General features: G+C 42.1%; 1 protein-coding gene across 4 annotated transcripts; it reads left to right on the top strand.

Moving 5' to 3' along the window:
* The first annotated feature begins 2531 nt into the window (after positions 1 to 2531).
* On the top strand, positions 2532 to 11545 carry svopb (SV2 related protein b). 4 transcript variants are annotated; one of them, XM_086134774.1, is made up of 17 exons: positions 2532 to 2546; positions 3441 to 3626; positions 4028 to 4155; positions 4294 to 4379; positions 4530 to 4628; positions 6080 to 6151; positions 6265 to 6389; positions 7501 to 7564; positions 7745 to 7870; positions 8782 to 8910; positions 8989 to 9065; positions 9168 to 9244; positions 9321 to 9425; positions 9792 to 9903; positions 10213 to 10294; positions 10368 to 10457; positions 10615 to 11545. In XM_086134774.1, the coding sequence occupies exons 2-17, from the start codon at positions 3568 to 3570 to the stop codon at positions 10774 to 10776; spliced, it is 1593 nt and encodes a 530-aa protein (XP_085990900.1). In that variant the 5' UTR covers positions 2532 to 2546; positions 3441 to 3567; the 3' UTR covers positions 10777 to 11545. The 4 variants fall into 4 exon arrangements, with proteins under 4 accessions (XP_085990900.1, XP_085990899.1, XP_085990898.1 ...); XM_086134773.1 differs by lacking the exon at positions 2532 to 2546 and adding an exon at positions 3222 to 3313; XM_086134772.1 differs by lacking the exon at positions 2532 to 2546 and adding an exon at positions 3234 to 3373.
* The last annotated feature ends 580 nt before the right edge of the window (positions 11546 to 12125 follow it).

Here is a 12125-nt window from a genome sequence, read left to right as displayed (position 1 = left end):
TTTCTAGTTGTTTTTATTCGTCTCCACACTTTTCTGTCGACATGTGTCTTAATCTGTGTCTGTGGTGCAAAAAAAAAACAAAAAAGGTTTTGGACCACTATACTGTGCAAAAAAAAAGAAAAAAGACATTGACTTGATTTTGATCACATTCCAGGATTGTCAATTACAAAAAGCTTTAACGCACTAGTAGTTTAACTCCTTATATGATGTAAACTGAACCATGAACGTAAAAGCAAGATAAACAACCCTTATTTTTTTGTCATGTCATTGTACACACAATAATTATACATTCACGAGGTTTCACCGTCATAACCCGTTGAGGGCAGCCATAATTGCAACATTGCCCGCGATGAAAAACAGTTCTATTGAAAATGGCTTTGATTTAAGTAACGCATATCACCGCAAAATTTATCAAGTCTAGGGGGGGGGGGGGACACGCTTGACCGACAGCGATGCACTTTAATTACAAGGCTACAAAGGGCTGAATCGTATTACGTTGCGGTCGTTTGGCTCTCCTCTCCAAGTACCCGACACTTACCGATCAGTCAGCTGTCGCGCCAACTGCATCTCCTTCGACTCGCATTGATTGAACACTCCAAAAACAATCAGTCAGAAGTCTGACTTGAAAAAGAAAGTCACCTACCGTACGCCGAAGGCCCCTGATGCGCCTCTGTGCCAAAGTGAATGTGATTCAGCTCAATGGAAGGACAGCAATAGCGCGGGAGGAAACAACCCCACAGATTACACTTTCGACTTCCTTCAGTAGGAAACCATCAATATGGACGTCAACGTACAAGAGAGGACGCAAAAAGAGCCTGAGCTTCAACTCTAACTTAAAATGTCCTTTTGACTCCATTAGTGTAAAAATCCTGACCTGCTATTCCACTCCAGTCCAGTAGGTGGTCTTAATACATGTACGGAGCGAGAAGAGGCACAAAGGAATACTTTGAAAGTGTGTTTTGATCAAACGTTTTATTGTGGCTTTTCACCTATCGTGAATTAAGTCTGGAATGTAGAAAAGCGCAATACAAGTGAAAGCCCATTGGCCATCTTTTAGATGTTTCCCTCTTCTAACTGATCCAAATGATCCAGCTCATCGGCAAGCTCTGCAGGAGCCTGGTAACGATCCTGATCATGACAACCCTTTTCCACAGGCATCCAAAATAAACAAGAGTAAACATCAATTTTTGATGTCAGGGCAGCGGAAGAAGAGGAAAGTCTAACTGACCCAGAGGCCGCTCCATTGTCTTGGCAGTCCTTCCAGTACGGTGAGAGATCCTGTTACGCGCACATATCGCACGGGACAACATGCGAGGGGGGATGTCAGGGGGCTCCGCAGACGTTGAAGGAAACCTGACACGGTGCTACATTAGCCCCTTGTTGCTATGATTTACACTCCAAACACACTGCAGGGGGTCCTCGGTTTAGGACGGTCGTGACTTAGGGGGTTTCAAGGTTCCAAAGGACGGAAAATGCGGCACGAGAAGTCATGCTCAGTTACTACCGATAAGTGTTGTTCATAAAAACTTTTTTTTTTTTTGGTGGGGTAACGGCATGAGTAACAACTTTTATATCCAAGATTAGGAAAAGTTTGTCTCGTTACCTCCTTCCCTTCCAAAGACATGTGAGTCATGGCTGAAACGGTCTTGTAGCTTGAACCTGGTAAGTCCAAATGCTCTTCTACTCCAATGCTGGACTGCTCCTCATTCAGATAAAAAAAGTCCTCAGTGGCAATTCTAGGAGCCCCAAGGTACACCCATGGTGGAACTCCAGCAGGTCAACAGAGATACAGTATATGTCAGAGTTCATCTCCTATCGCTGGTGTCTTCGCTTCAGCCACCAACAGGAGGAAGCTAGGACTGCTCCTTCCTCACTCGTCGCCAATGACTTGTGTGGGTGTCGAAGGCCCAGCAGGAATACTTAAACATTCATGGGGCTCAGGCAGCAAACGGTCTTTCTGCGCTTCCATGTGTGTGTGTGTGTGTTATACTGTAATACAAAGACGGAGAAACCCTATCCTTCCAGGGTCCCATCCTTAGCGGGCTCAGCCATAAAATTAAAGCACAGGTATTTGATTACTGATCTTTGATTAAACGGATGGATTTCAAACTGATTACGAACAGCACTCAAGCCCCGTGATGTCATTTATAGAAAGAATAATGGCACTGTCCTGGAAAGTGAAATCCCAAGTGTCGTCGGAGGTCTCTCATAATTTGTGGAAATCGGCTATGTAGAGACCTTTTAACGCTCCCATAGTCCCATATTGACCACAGTCTCATTTACTCTAATTACAATTATGGGCATACTGTATTGGCATTTACATCAGATACAATGACACAAGAAAGTGGCAAAAGATGAAATGAATATAAAAATACACACAAGGCTACTCCCTTAAAACGTAGTGGCAACGTGTTTCACTGTAGTCCATACAAAGCAACAACTGTCAATCAACAACAGCAATGTTATGTTTTCTAATCATATCCTACCTTTGTGTCCATTCCGGAGCAAATGAGAGATGCTCTGCTTTGGCTTCCTCTGCTCTTTTGGTGAGTTCAAACAAGCTGAAGGTGGCTGTATATATACTGAATTGTATAATCCATCTTTATTTATGAGCGTCCCACCAGTTTTTTTTATTCATTTAAAACATGACACCCGTAACATAGCCGTAAATACTCTGGCCCAGATTTGCAACTCAGCTAGTTCGGCCTTTATTGCTGATAATGCTGTTTTGACCAGAATATATTGCATTGTGTGAGCATGGCTATCATAACAATGTTTCTGTGGGATCTAAAATTTATCAAGTGGCCCAGAAATACATGTCCACATAAACACGACTCAGAAAAGGTTAGGGATGTATCACATTTGCAGGTGACCTTAGTTTGACCTTCTGGAAACATTTGAATGCACCGTTCAATGTTTCAGCAAACCTTCCTTCGTTTTTTGGTTTTGTTCACCTAAATAAAAATATCCTACCTCATAAACATTTCAAACATTATAGCTAATAAACGTCATGCAGAGATAACCGCACATCTTCACGCAGTCTTTAGAAATACATTTAAATTTCAATAACGATATTAATGTCATAAATAATGACAGCTAAATATAAGTTTATAATTTTGCAAATTACGATACGTCTTGAAATTCCCGGTCTGTTTCGCCATTGTCCAGTGACGTCAGAGTGAAGTCGGTTGCCGAGTTCTCAACCCGGACCTCCCAGTTTAAAGGGGCGTTCCAATGTTCCTGTACTTTTCCCAGTCACAGGGCGGCTAAACTTCCCATCTTCCTCGAATGCAAGAGTCACCGAGATATAAATGTGACGATAAATTTAATTCTCCTTTTACATGGTTGTCGTTTGAATGAAACAATCAAATAAGTACGTTTTTACATCCATTGTCGCTTTTACTTCCGGGTACGTATAACCGCGCCCTCCTCCTTTTCAGGTACCCTCGTTGTTGTCTTCGCGGTCGACCGGGTTCGGGTTAGAAAAGTGGGTCGGTCGCAAACTCCGCCGCCACGTGCCACTGCAAATGTTTGTTGTGTGTCGTCCGTCTTGTGAACGCCGACAAAATGAGCAAGTGGAACTCCGCCTCAGTCACTTACATGCGGTGGAGAAACACCGATCAGAGGTACGAACAACTCATCTACTCGCTCTCTACGCGCGTGCGAGGTCGGTCACTGTTTATTCCAACCGCCCATACGTGCGTGTGTCAAAGAGTGTGTTTGTTGCCTCGTCTTGTTTGTGTGCGTGTGGGAAAGTATTTCCTTGTGTATGTTCATCCGTGTCTATAGTGTTTTGGTGACTCTACTGGTGTGTGTGTGTGCGCGCGCTCATTCATGTCTATGTCCATGCTGGGTCATATTTGTGTGTATCTGTATCTGGATGTGTGTGTCCGAGTGTGTCAATGGACATCCGAAGGTTTCATTGACAGAAGAGACGTCTGCTGTGTTTCTGCGCTGAATAAACTGTTTAATAATTATGTTTTTTTTTATTTTATTTCCACTCTGATTTTGGTGTTCTTGTGTTTAGCATGGAGGGAAACCCGGTGGATCACAATGGCGAGCGCTCAGGTTCGATCAAGGATGACGGCCGTGTCATCATCGGAGGCATCGAGCTAGGGTGCAGAAAGTCTTCACCGGCGGTTGATCCCAAACATGGTTTGTACGCTATTAGTGATTATATTCCTCAATCAAAACACAAAATCTGGCCTTTTTTTTAGGGGAGGGGCGTGCTAAATATGATCCAGATCTACATTTGGTATTTGAAGCAGTTATGTTCTGTCTTGGCCTTTGCAGAAACCTTCACTCTCGATGAGGCACTGGATGCTCTCGGCTTTGGGAGGTTCCAGTTGAAATTGCTATTTATCACTGGCTTTTCCTGGGTAAGAAATCTCTTGATACCTCCATCCATTTAAAAAAAAATTTTTTTGATCATCCCCATTTTGGTTGCGGGGGAACTGGAGCCTAGTTGAACTGACATTTGGCGAGGGCTGGAGGGCACACGTAAACAAGCATTGCGTCTGAAATTTCAGGTGGCAGATGCCATGGAGATGATGATCCTCAGCATCCTTGGCCCGCAGCTGCACTGCGAGTGGATCTTGGAAGGCTACAAAGTGGCTCTCATAACCTCGGTAAGGGTGCCGTTTTGTTTTTGTTTTTTGTCTTTTTGTCCTCAATGGAAGAAATAACTTCAAATGCATTATTTGCAATGTACTGAAGCGTAAAGCTGATGCACCAGAATGAAAAAGTTCAGTGTTACGTGAATCTTAAATCTTTTCACCCAGTCAGCCTTGCTTGTATTTTTTTTCAGTACTATTGAAGAGCAGCCTAGTTCCATCGCTAGTAACGTTTATTCATAAGACACAAAAAGTACTGCGCCAGTGAGCTGAAACGCGAGTCATGTTAAAACATCTTAATGTTGTAAAGAATTAAGACACCTCTTCATCATATGATAATTTTCACCTTTTAACGAGAAAAAAAAATACTACTTGAAACTTAGCGCAAGGTCAGAATTATCATGTGACGATAGTCATATTTGATCACGGCGAAACGTGGAGCTCATTACGCTAACATGAAACTGTAATGTGAAAGTTATGACACTTAAACACAAAACCTTTGATCAGAAAAGAAAATTAGAACGTTACAAAATTGTTCTCACACGGTAAAATGTGAAAATTAACACACATCAAATTATAACACCGTAAACATATCATTTAGACCAGGGGTGTCAAACATACGGCCCGCGGGCCGGAACCGGCCCGCAAGGAGGTTCGATCAGGCCCGCAGAATAATTTAAAAGTGAAAAAATGCATAAAAGACACCGAATGAATATTTTTAATAAGGTGCAATTCATGGAGTATCCGCTAGATCTGTTGATTACATTTCAACATTGTCCTAATGTTCTTGTGCTTCTTTAGACCAAAACAAAGACATACATTATTTTGGTTATTTATAGCAGAGTATGGTATATATAATTTTAATGGTCCGGCCCACTTTACATTTACCGAGGCCATATGTGGCCCACAATGTGAAATGAGTTTGACACCCCTGATTTAGACGTTTTCTGATGATTAGGAAATACTACGCGCTAAATTATCACGTTCAAATGTGAAATACAGCACGTTTAAATTTAAAAGCCATCACGACTAAACGGTGAAACTTAGTACGTTGTTCGTGAAAACGATTTCACTTAAAACGCTACAATGTGAAACTTATCGGGCCGAAACGTTGGACAAATATCACGCTTGGACTTGAAAAATGATGATGCTTGCGCGTGAAGCGCAGCGCGCCGAAACGTCAAACTTATCACGCTGACATGCGAAAATGATCATGTTAAAACATGAACATGTTAATCATGTTAACGCATGCAAATTATCGCCTCGTTAAAACATAACGTCTACAACGTTTACCTATGAAAATGACGACCTTTATCACCTTTTGAATGTGACGTTGAACTTTTTGTTTTCTGGCATGGCAGCAAGACACTCACGTAGCCATATAAATGTCAACGTAGGCGTTAAATGGGAATTGTGCCTTATTTCCAGCCTTATTTTTATCCTTTTTATTATCCCCCCCCCCCGAGGTGGTGTTCGCCGGCATGAGCTTCAGTTCGTCACTGTGGGGCAACTTGTCGGACAAGTACGGGAGGAAAAAGGTCAGCACAGTTTCGCTTTTACCATTCTTGAGAAATGGTGCAGCGATACTGTCGCATGACTAACCGCTGTCTTTTTTTATTTTTTATTTTTGTCACATTGAATGTCAACGCAGGGCCTGACCATTTGTATGTGCTGGACCTTTTACTACAGCATGTTGAGCGCCCTGGCGCCAAATTTTTTTTGGATGTTGCTGCTGCGAGGCATGGTGGGCGTAGGCATTGGAGGAGCTCATCAATCGTGAGATCAGTTTTTGTTGTTTGGTTTTTGTTTTCCATTTCGGGCTGGGCGATGAATCTGTTTGAACGATTAAATCAAGTTTAGAGGGGGTTTTTTTTGTAATCCTGGAGGAAGGTAGTTTAATTTGCTACCTTCTGTTATTTTCAAAAGCAGGATTTTTTTTCTTCTTTGGCTTTTATCTATGTGCAGCTTGGTAAACATAGTGCCCTCTAGTGTTCACATTGAAACGTGACGTCATGGAAGTACCTTGCGCTACCGTGAAAGTTGGTTGTTATTCGAGACCGTGTTGTATTTACTTTGTGTGTCAAACTTGTCATGTTTAAGCAAAGTTTCTGGTTTTAAAGAATATTTGTTTGCATCGCAACATATTTTCAGCATTATTGCAAGACATAACAGTATTATTAACAGCTAATTTAAAAAAAATGTATTGAAAGAGCGAGAGAGAGAGAGAATGAATGTCTCTAGTCTATTTGCATTCAAGGCAAATTTTATTTATATGCCTGGGGTAGTGTAGATATGTGTTGAGAGACAGTGTTTTAGGGCGGCATGGTAGTCAACTGATTAGCACGTCGGCCTCACAGTGCAGAGGTGCTGGGTTCGATTCCAGCTCCGACCTTCCTGTGTGCAATTTGCATGTTCTCCCCGTGCTTGGGTGGGTTTTCTCCGGGTCCTGCGGTTTCCTCCCGCATACCAAAAAACATGCACGGCAGGTTAATGGAACACTCTAAATTGTTCCGAAGTGTGATTGTGAGCACGAATGGTTGTTTGTGTCTGTGTGCCCTGCGATTGGCGGGCAACCAGTTCAGGATGTCCGACGCCTACTGCCCGAAGACAGGCTGGGGTATGGGATAGGCTCCAGCACCCCCCACGACCCTTGTGAGGATAAGCCGATTAGAAAATGGATGGATGGATACAGTGTTTGGTATCAGGAGAAATTCAATTCAGCAAATGGCAGCAGGAAAAAAAGGCAAAACGTCATACTCGTTTTCCTTTGCCTTTTCGATGTACGAATGGGGAAAATGTCAATACAAATCCCAAATCAGATTTTTATGAAAAATATCAGTTTGCTGATTATGAACCTAACGTGATATGACCATATGCTCACTTCCAGGCTGACCCTGTACTCGGAATTCGTCCCACGCAAGTCGAGGGGCTTCTCCATCGTCCTGATGGCGGTTGTTACACGTGCATCACTTTCACTGTACAATGCAAATGATACGGTCACATTTTTGGTCAAATTTTGGCATTCAAGCTTTGCTGGGATTTTGTGACCTCTTCCAAATCCATCCGATTACTCAATGGAGTAAATTATTCTGGGGGGGGGGGGTTTGTTTTTTTTTCTTTGTATATTTCAGGTATTTTGGACTGTCGGCGTGGTGTTCGAGGTCCTCCTGGCCGTGTTGGTTATGCCCACTCTCGGCTGGCGATGGCTAGTAGGCATGTCCGCCATACCATTGGGCATCTTTCTCTGCTTTTGCTTGGTAAGGTTGTTGGCAGTGGCAGCATGGCACAGAGTCAACTTTCGTTAGTTTCATTAAGTACAATCCAACAAATTTGGTCAAGACCACCATCCGCGCAAAGAGAAAAATGAAATAAACTTCGAGAAGGGACCTCCTTAATGTACTGAAGATCTGTAGACTGAAGCCTCTGGGGAAGGGGGTTTAGTCAGAACCTAGTGCCTTCTGCGAGCAGCAAAAGAGGGCGGCTGAGGAGATGCGGTTGTAAAACAGGCTAAAATCCAGACGTCGGGTGCAATAAAGTTGTTGCATGCTAGGTGTGGTTTAACCAAATACAGTCAAACCTCGGTTTTCGTCCATAATCCCTTCCAGAAGGCTGTTTGAAAACCGAATCGTTCAAAAACCGAAACCACGCTCTTTAAAAAAAAAAAAATGATTGAACAGGTCTGTTCACAATGGAAAGCGACACGAGGAAGCGTCACTTCCTCGTCTACCCGAGTAAGCGTCACTTCCTCGTGTAAGGAAGGCGAGAGGAGTCAAGCGGTGCATTCAAGTGCGCTCAGTTTGTTCGAGAACCGAAATTTGTTCGTCATCCGAGGCATAAAACACTCGAAATTTTTGGCCGAGAACCGAGACGTTCGAAAACCGAGGTTTGACTGTACAAAAAAGTTCAAATATTGCTCCAGAGGGAACAATTTTGCTCAACTCGAATGAGGACAAGTACTTAGTCGCACTTCCGTGCCTTTCTATGAGTCCTCCAGTCCCTCTCTGTATGTATTGATATGAACAACTATTGATCAAGATGTCCATTTTAAATGAAATTGAAATCAAAAATGTAATCAGCCAGAAAAGGTCAGTTCATTTGAAATGTCTTTCTTTTCTTTTTTTTTTTTAAAATAACTTCATTTGTTTGTTTGTTTGTTTTTTGTACGCAGTGTCTGCCCGAGAGTCCTCGTTTCAACCTGCTGAACGGCAACAGTGCCCAAGTCATGGCGTTGTTAGCAAGCATCGCGAAAGACAACGGCAAAGCCTTACCTCACGGAAGGATCCTGTGCAACATACAGGTGGCACCATCCGTCTTTCCACCACAAAGATGTCGTTTGACGCTTGCGACTGACATTTTTCTTCTGATTTTGATGCAGCGAAATCGCCGCGGGCGTCTCCGGGATCTTTTTACACGACAGTATTACAAAACCACGCTTCTCCTCTGGATCATTTGGTTAGCTCGACAAACATTCCTCATTTCCTGTTTTCTGGTATCTCAGGACTAGTTTGGTGTTGTGTGTAAATTCTTAAATTCATGATTTGATGTTGCCTCAAGGTTTTCCTTTGCCTTTACTTATTATGGAATCATCCTTCTGACCACTGAGCTGTTCCAAGCTGGACATTCGTGTGGGGGTAAGTGGCATCGTTTTGCCTGTTTGTCACTTTTCTCCATCCTGGATAATCAACAAAACCCCAATATGAATGACAGTCACCCAGGGGGCCAAAATTGAACCGGGGTGTAGTCTGGAATGCAAATTACTGACATCAGACGACTACAGAGACTTGTTATGGACCACCTTGGCTGAATTTCCAGGTGAAATATTGCCTATTAACTGTGTTGGATGCAAAAGCCCTGTAAAATTCCAGTATGATTTTTGTTTGTCTGCGTTTTGTATGATTAGTTTTTTTTGTCAAGATTTTGGTTGTTCATCCGAAGCATGTGCTAAGTTGTGTACAAAGGCTTCAACGGCGTGTTTAATTTTCATTGCAACACGCGATGTGCCAGCCAGAATAAATAGGGAATTATTTAGCGTTAAATTTTTATTGGGTTTTGAGGTGATAACTGTTGCTAAGTCAACATTCAACATACTGTATCCCCAAGGCTACTTGCAGTTGAACAAGAATATGACGACATATTGTTGCGAATAATGTTGGTTGACGGTGTGTGTTTTTCTGGCAGGCCTGGTGGTGGTTCTGGGTACGGTGGACTGTCTGGGCAGGAAAAAAAGCATGGCCTTGCCCCTCTTCATCTTCACTCTGAGCCTTCTGCCCTTGTACGCCTGTATTGGGAGGTAATGCCCAAGTGTGTGTGCGTAATCGTGTAATTTGCATGTCAAAATGAACTAAAGATGAATGGATACATTTTAATGACCACATTTTATATGGGGGGGAAAAAGTAAACAATTGAATGCAACTATGATCACAGGATTATTGATGAATATTAAATGCTCGCCGGACCCGATTAAAGAAGGGCATACATGGCCACAGTTATTAATCACTGACATGTTATTGAGACACCTGGGATGGGTTTAAAATTATGTCGCAGTGGGGGCGCATGAGCAAAACGTCTCCTTTAACTTTGTGTGCCTTTCCTCTCGCAGGACGGCGCTCACCATTTTCATCTTCATCGGCAGAGCCTTCATCTCGGGGGGATTCCAAGTTGTTTATTTGTACACGCCAGAGGTATGACAGTGTTTTTATGAACGAGAAATATGTCGAAAGGCGACGGGTCAAAGTCTCCGCTGTGCTTCGTTAGGTCTTTCCAACCGAGACCAGGGCCTTGGCCATTGGCACTTGCAGTGCCATCTCCAAGGTGGGCGCCCTCATCACACCCTTTGTGGCACAGGTAAGCCTCTGTCCAGGGAAAATGATTTAAAAAATTATAAATATATATTTTTAAATTATATACATACAATATAAATATATAGGTGCATACAAAAAAAAAGGCGCCCAGAACGGCGCCATGTTGCTTTTTGTTAACAGTTCCAGTGTTTTGATCAAAGGTGCTGCTTCGACATTCTGTATCCTTGACGCTGGCCGTGTATTGCCTCTGCTCGTTGCTGGCCGGCTTCCTGTGCCTGCTGCTGCCCATCGAGACATCGGGAAGGGCCCTCCAGGAGTCTGAGCAGATGCCCACGCTAGGTTCTGCGAGAAGGCTTAGCTAAAAGTCCCACGGCAGGCATTCAAGCTGTTGCCTGTTGTCAGAGATGGACACTTTGGCAAAGGCGAGGAGTCAAGACTGGTGTCGTTAAGGTGGAAGTGGTTTCATTGGTAGTTTGGAGCACTGTTACATTGCCTTGGAGGGTTTATATCGAGCTTTATCCGTCGTGTCCGTTGAGCCCCATAGACACCATGTTGTTGGACTTTGCTGTTTACAGAGTTCGCCGATGTTCCTAAGCATGGAATGGACCAGACAAGATGGGAGCAAAGCACATTAGCACATTTTTTCTTTGCAAAGGGGACTGCTTAAATGAAGCGCCTCGCCTCGGTTCAATAAATTGCCACTAGGTGGTGCCAAAGAAAAACTTTATTGAGCTTTGTCCTGAGCACAAAAACTGAAAAACAGGATCGAGGTTCCCCCCAAAAAAATCTTCCGTGGGTGAATTTGTGAATGCTGAGCTGCAAACGTGCGAGGGTTTTCAGTAATTTTGAAATTGATTGTTCCTTCATTAAACTTTGACTGTAAATATTGTAAACATTACGTCTTCATTTGGAAAAAAAAGACAATTTTTCTTAAGATTACTTTTCATTGCAAAATCCGTTCTTGTTTTTCACAGGACATGGACTACTCCCACAAAAAAAAGCGATTTTTTTTTTTTTTTTAGGCTGAATATTTAATTTTGTAAAATTCATGTTAAATGGCAGTCAGGACACACGTTGCCACTATTTAAAGTGTCTCCAAATAATGTTAAATAAAGTTCAGATGTTCTCAGATTTTCCCGGCCTTTTTTTTTTTGTTTTTAATACCAGAGTTCCTGTGCTAACATGACCACTATTAGGGAGAGTTCATACTCAACTCAATTTTTTGTTGTTTTTTTAAACAAATTTGACACCTTGTTTCGGTTTCTCTCTTCACTTACATTACACCATTATTGAAATACATTATGCTTTTTTTTAGACAAGAGATCCTCAAAAATTGGCACTTCTTATCTAATATTCTCTTGTCTTCCAAGAATAATGTTTGCATTTAAAAATACTAGTAGTAATAGTCACATGATTATGGTTCTAATTGAAGGGAATGAAGTCATGAAAAAAGACTTGGGCTGGGATTGCATTATAATAGCCTTGTAAAATAATATGTTTTATTATTATATCTAGCATGGTACTAACATGCCATCGGTTACATTTTTTAAAATTAACACAAGAATGAAATTTTACATGTAGAAGCAATCTTGCGAGACCCATATTTTAGATTCTTTGAGTTTTAAATTATTTATCTCGAAGGTTTCTAGATTGAAATAAAACAGAATGACGTTAAAATATATACAGTATATATATTCCTTTTTATTATATA

The sequence above is a fragment of the Hippocampus guttulatus genome, chromosome 17 (genome assembly GCF_054856545.1).
Source record: "Hippocampus guttulatus isolate MCC_2025c chromosome 17, RoL_Hgut_1.0, whole genome shotgun sequence".
Lineage (NCBI taxonomy): Eukaryota > Metazoa > Chordata > Actinopteri > Syngnathiformes > Syngnathidae > Hippocampus > Hippocampus guttulatus.
The sequence above is the reverse complement of the archived record's forward strand: the minus strand, read 5'-3'. Positions and strand labels throughout refer to the sequence as shown.

Excerpts from the sequence above, each read along its gene's own strand:
- svopb (XM_086134774.1), top strand. The coding sequence starts at position 3,568 with ATGAGCAAGTGGAACTCCGCCTCAGTCACTTACATGCGGTGGAGAAAC. Across the intron at positions 10,295-10,367 it reads TTTATTTGTACACGCCAGAG|GTCTTTCCAACCGAGACCAG; the intron begins GTATGACAGTGT and ends GTGCTTCGTTAG. Across the intron at positions 10,458-10,614 it reads TCACACCCTTTGTGGCACAG|GTGCTGCTTCGACATTCTGT; the intron begins GTAAGCCTCTGT and ends TTTTGATCAAAG.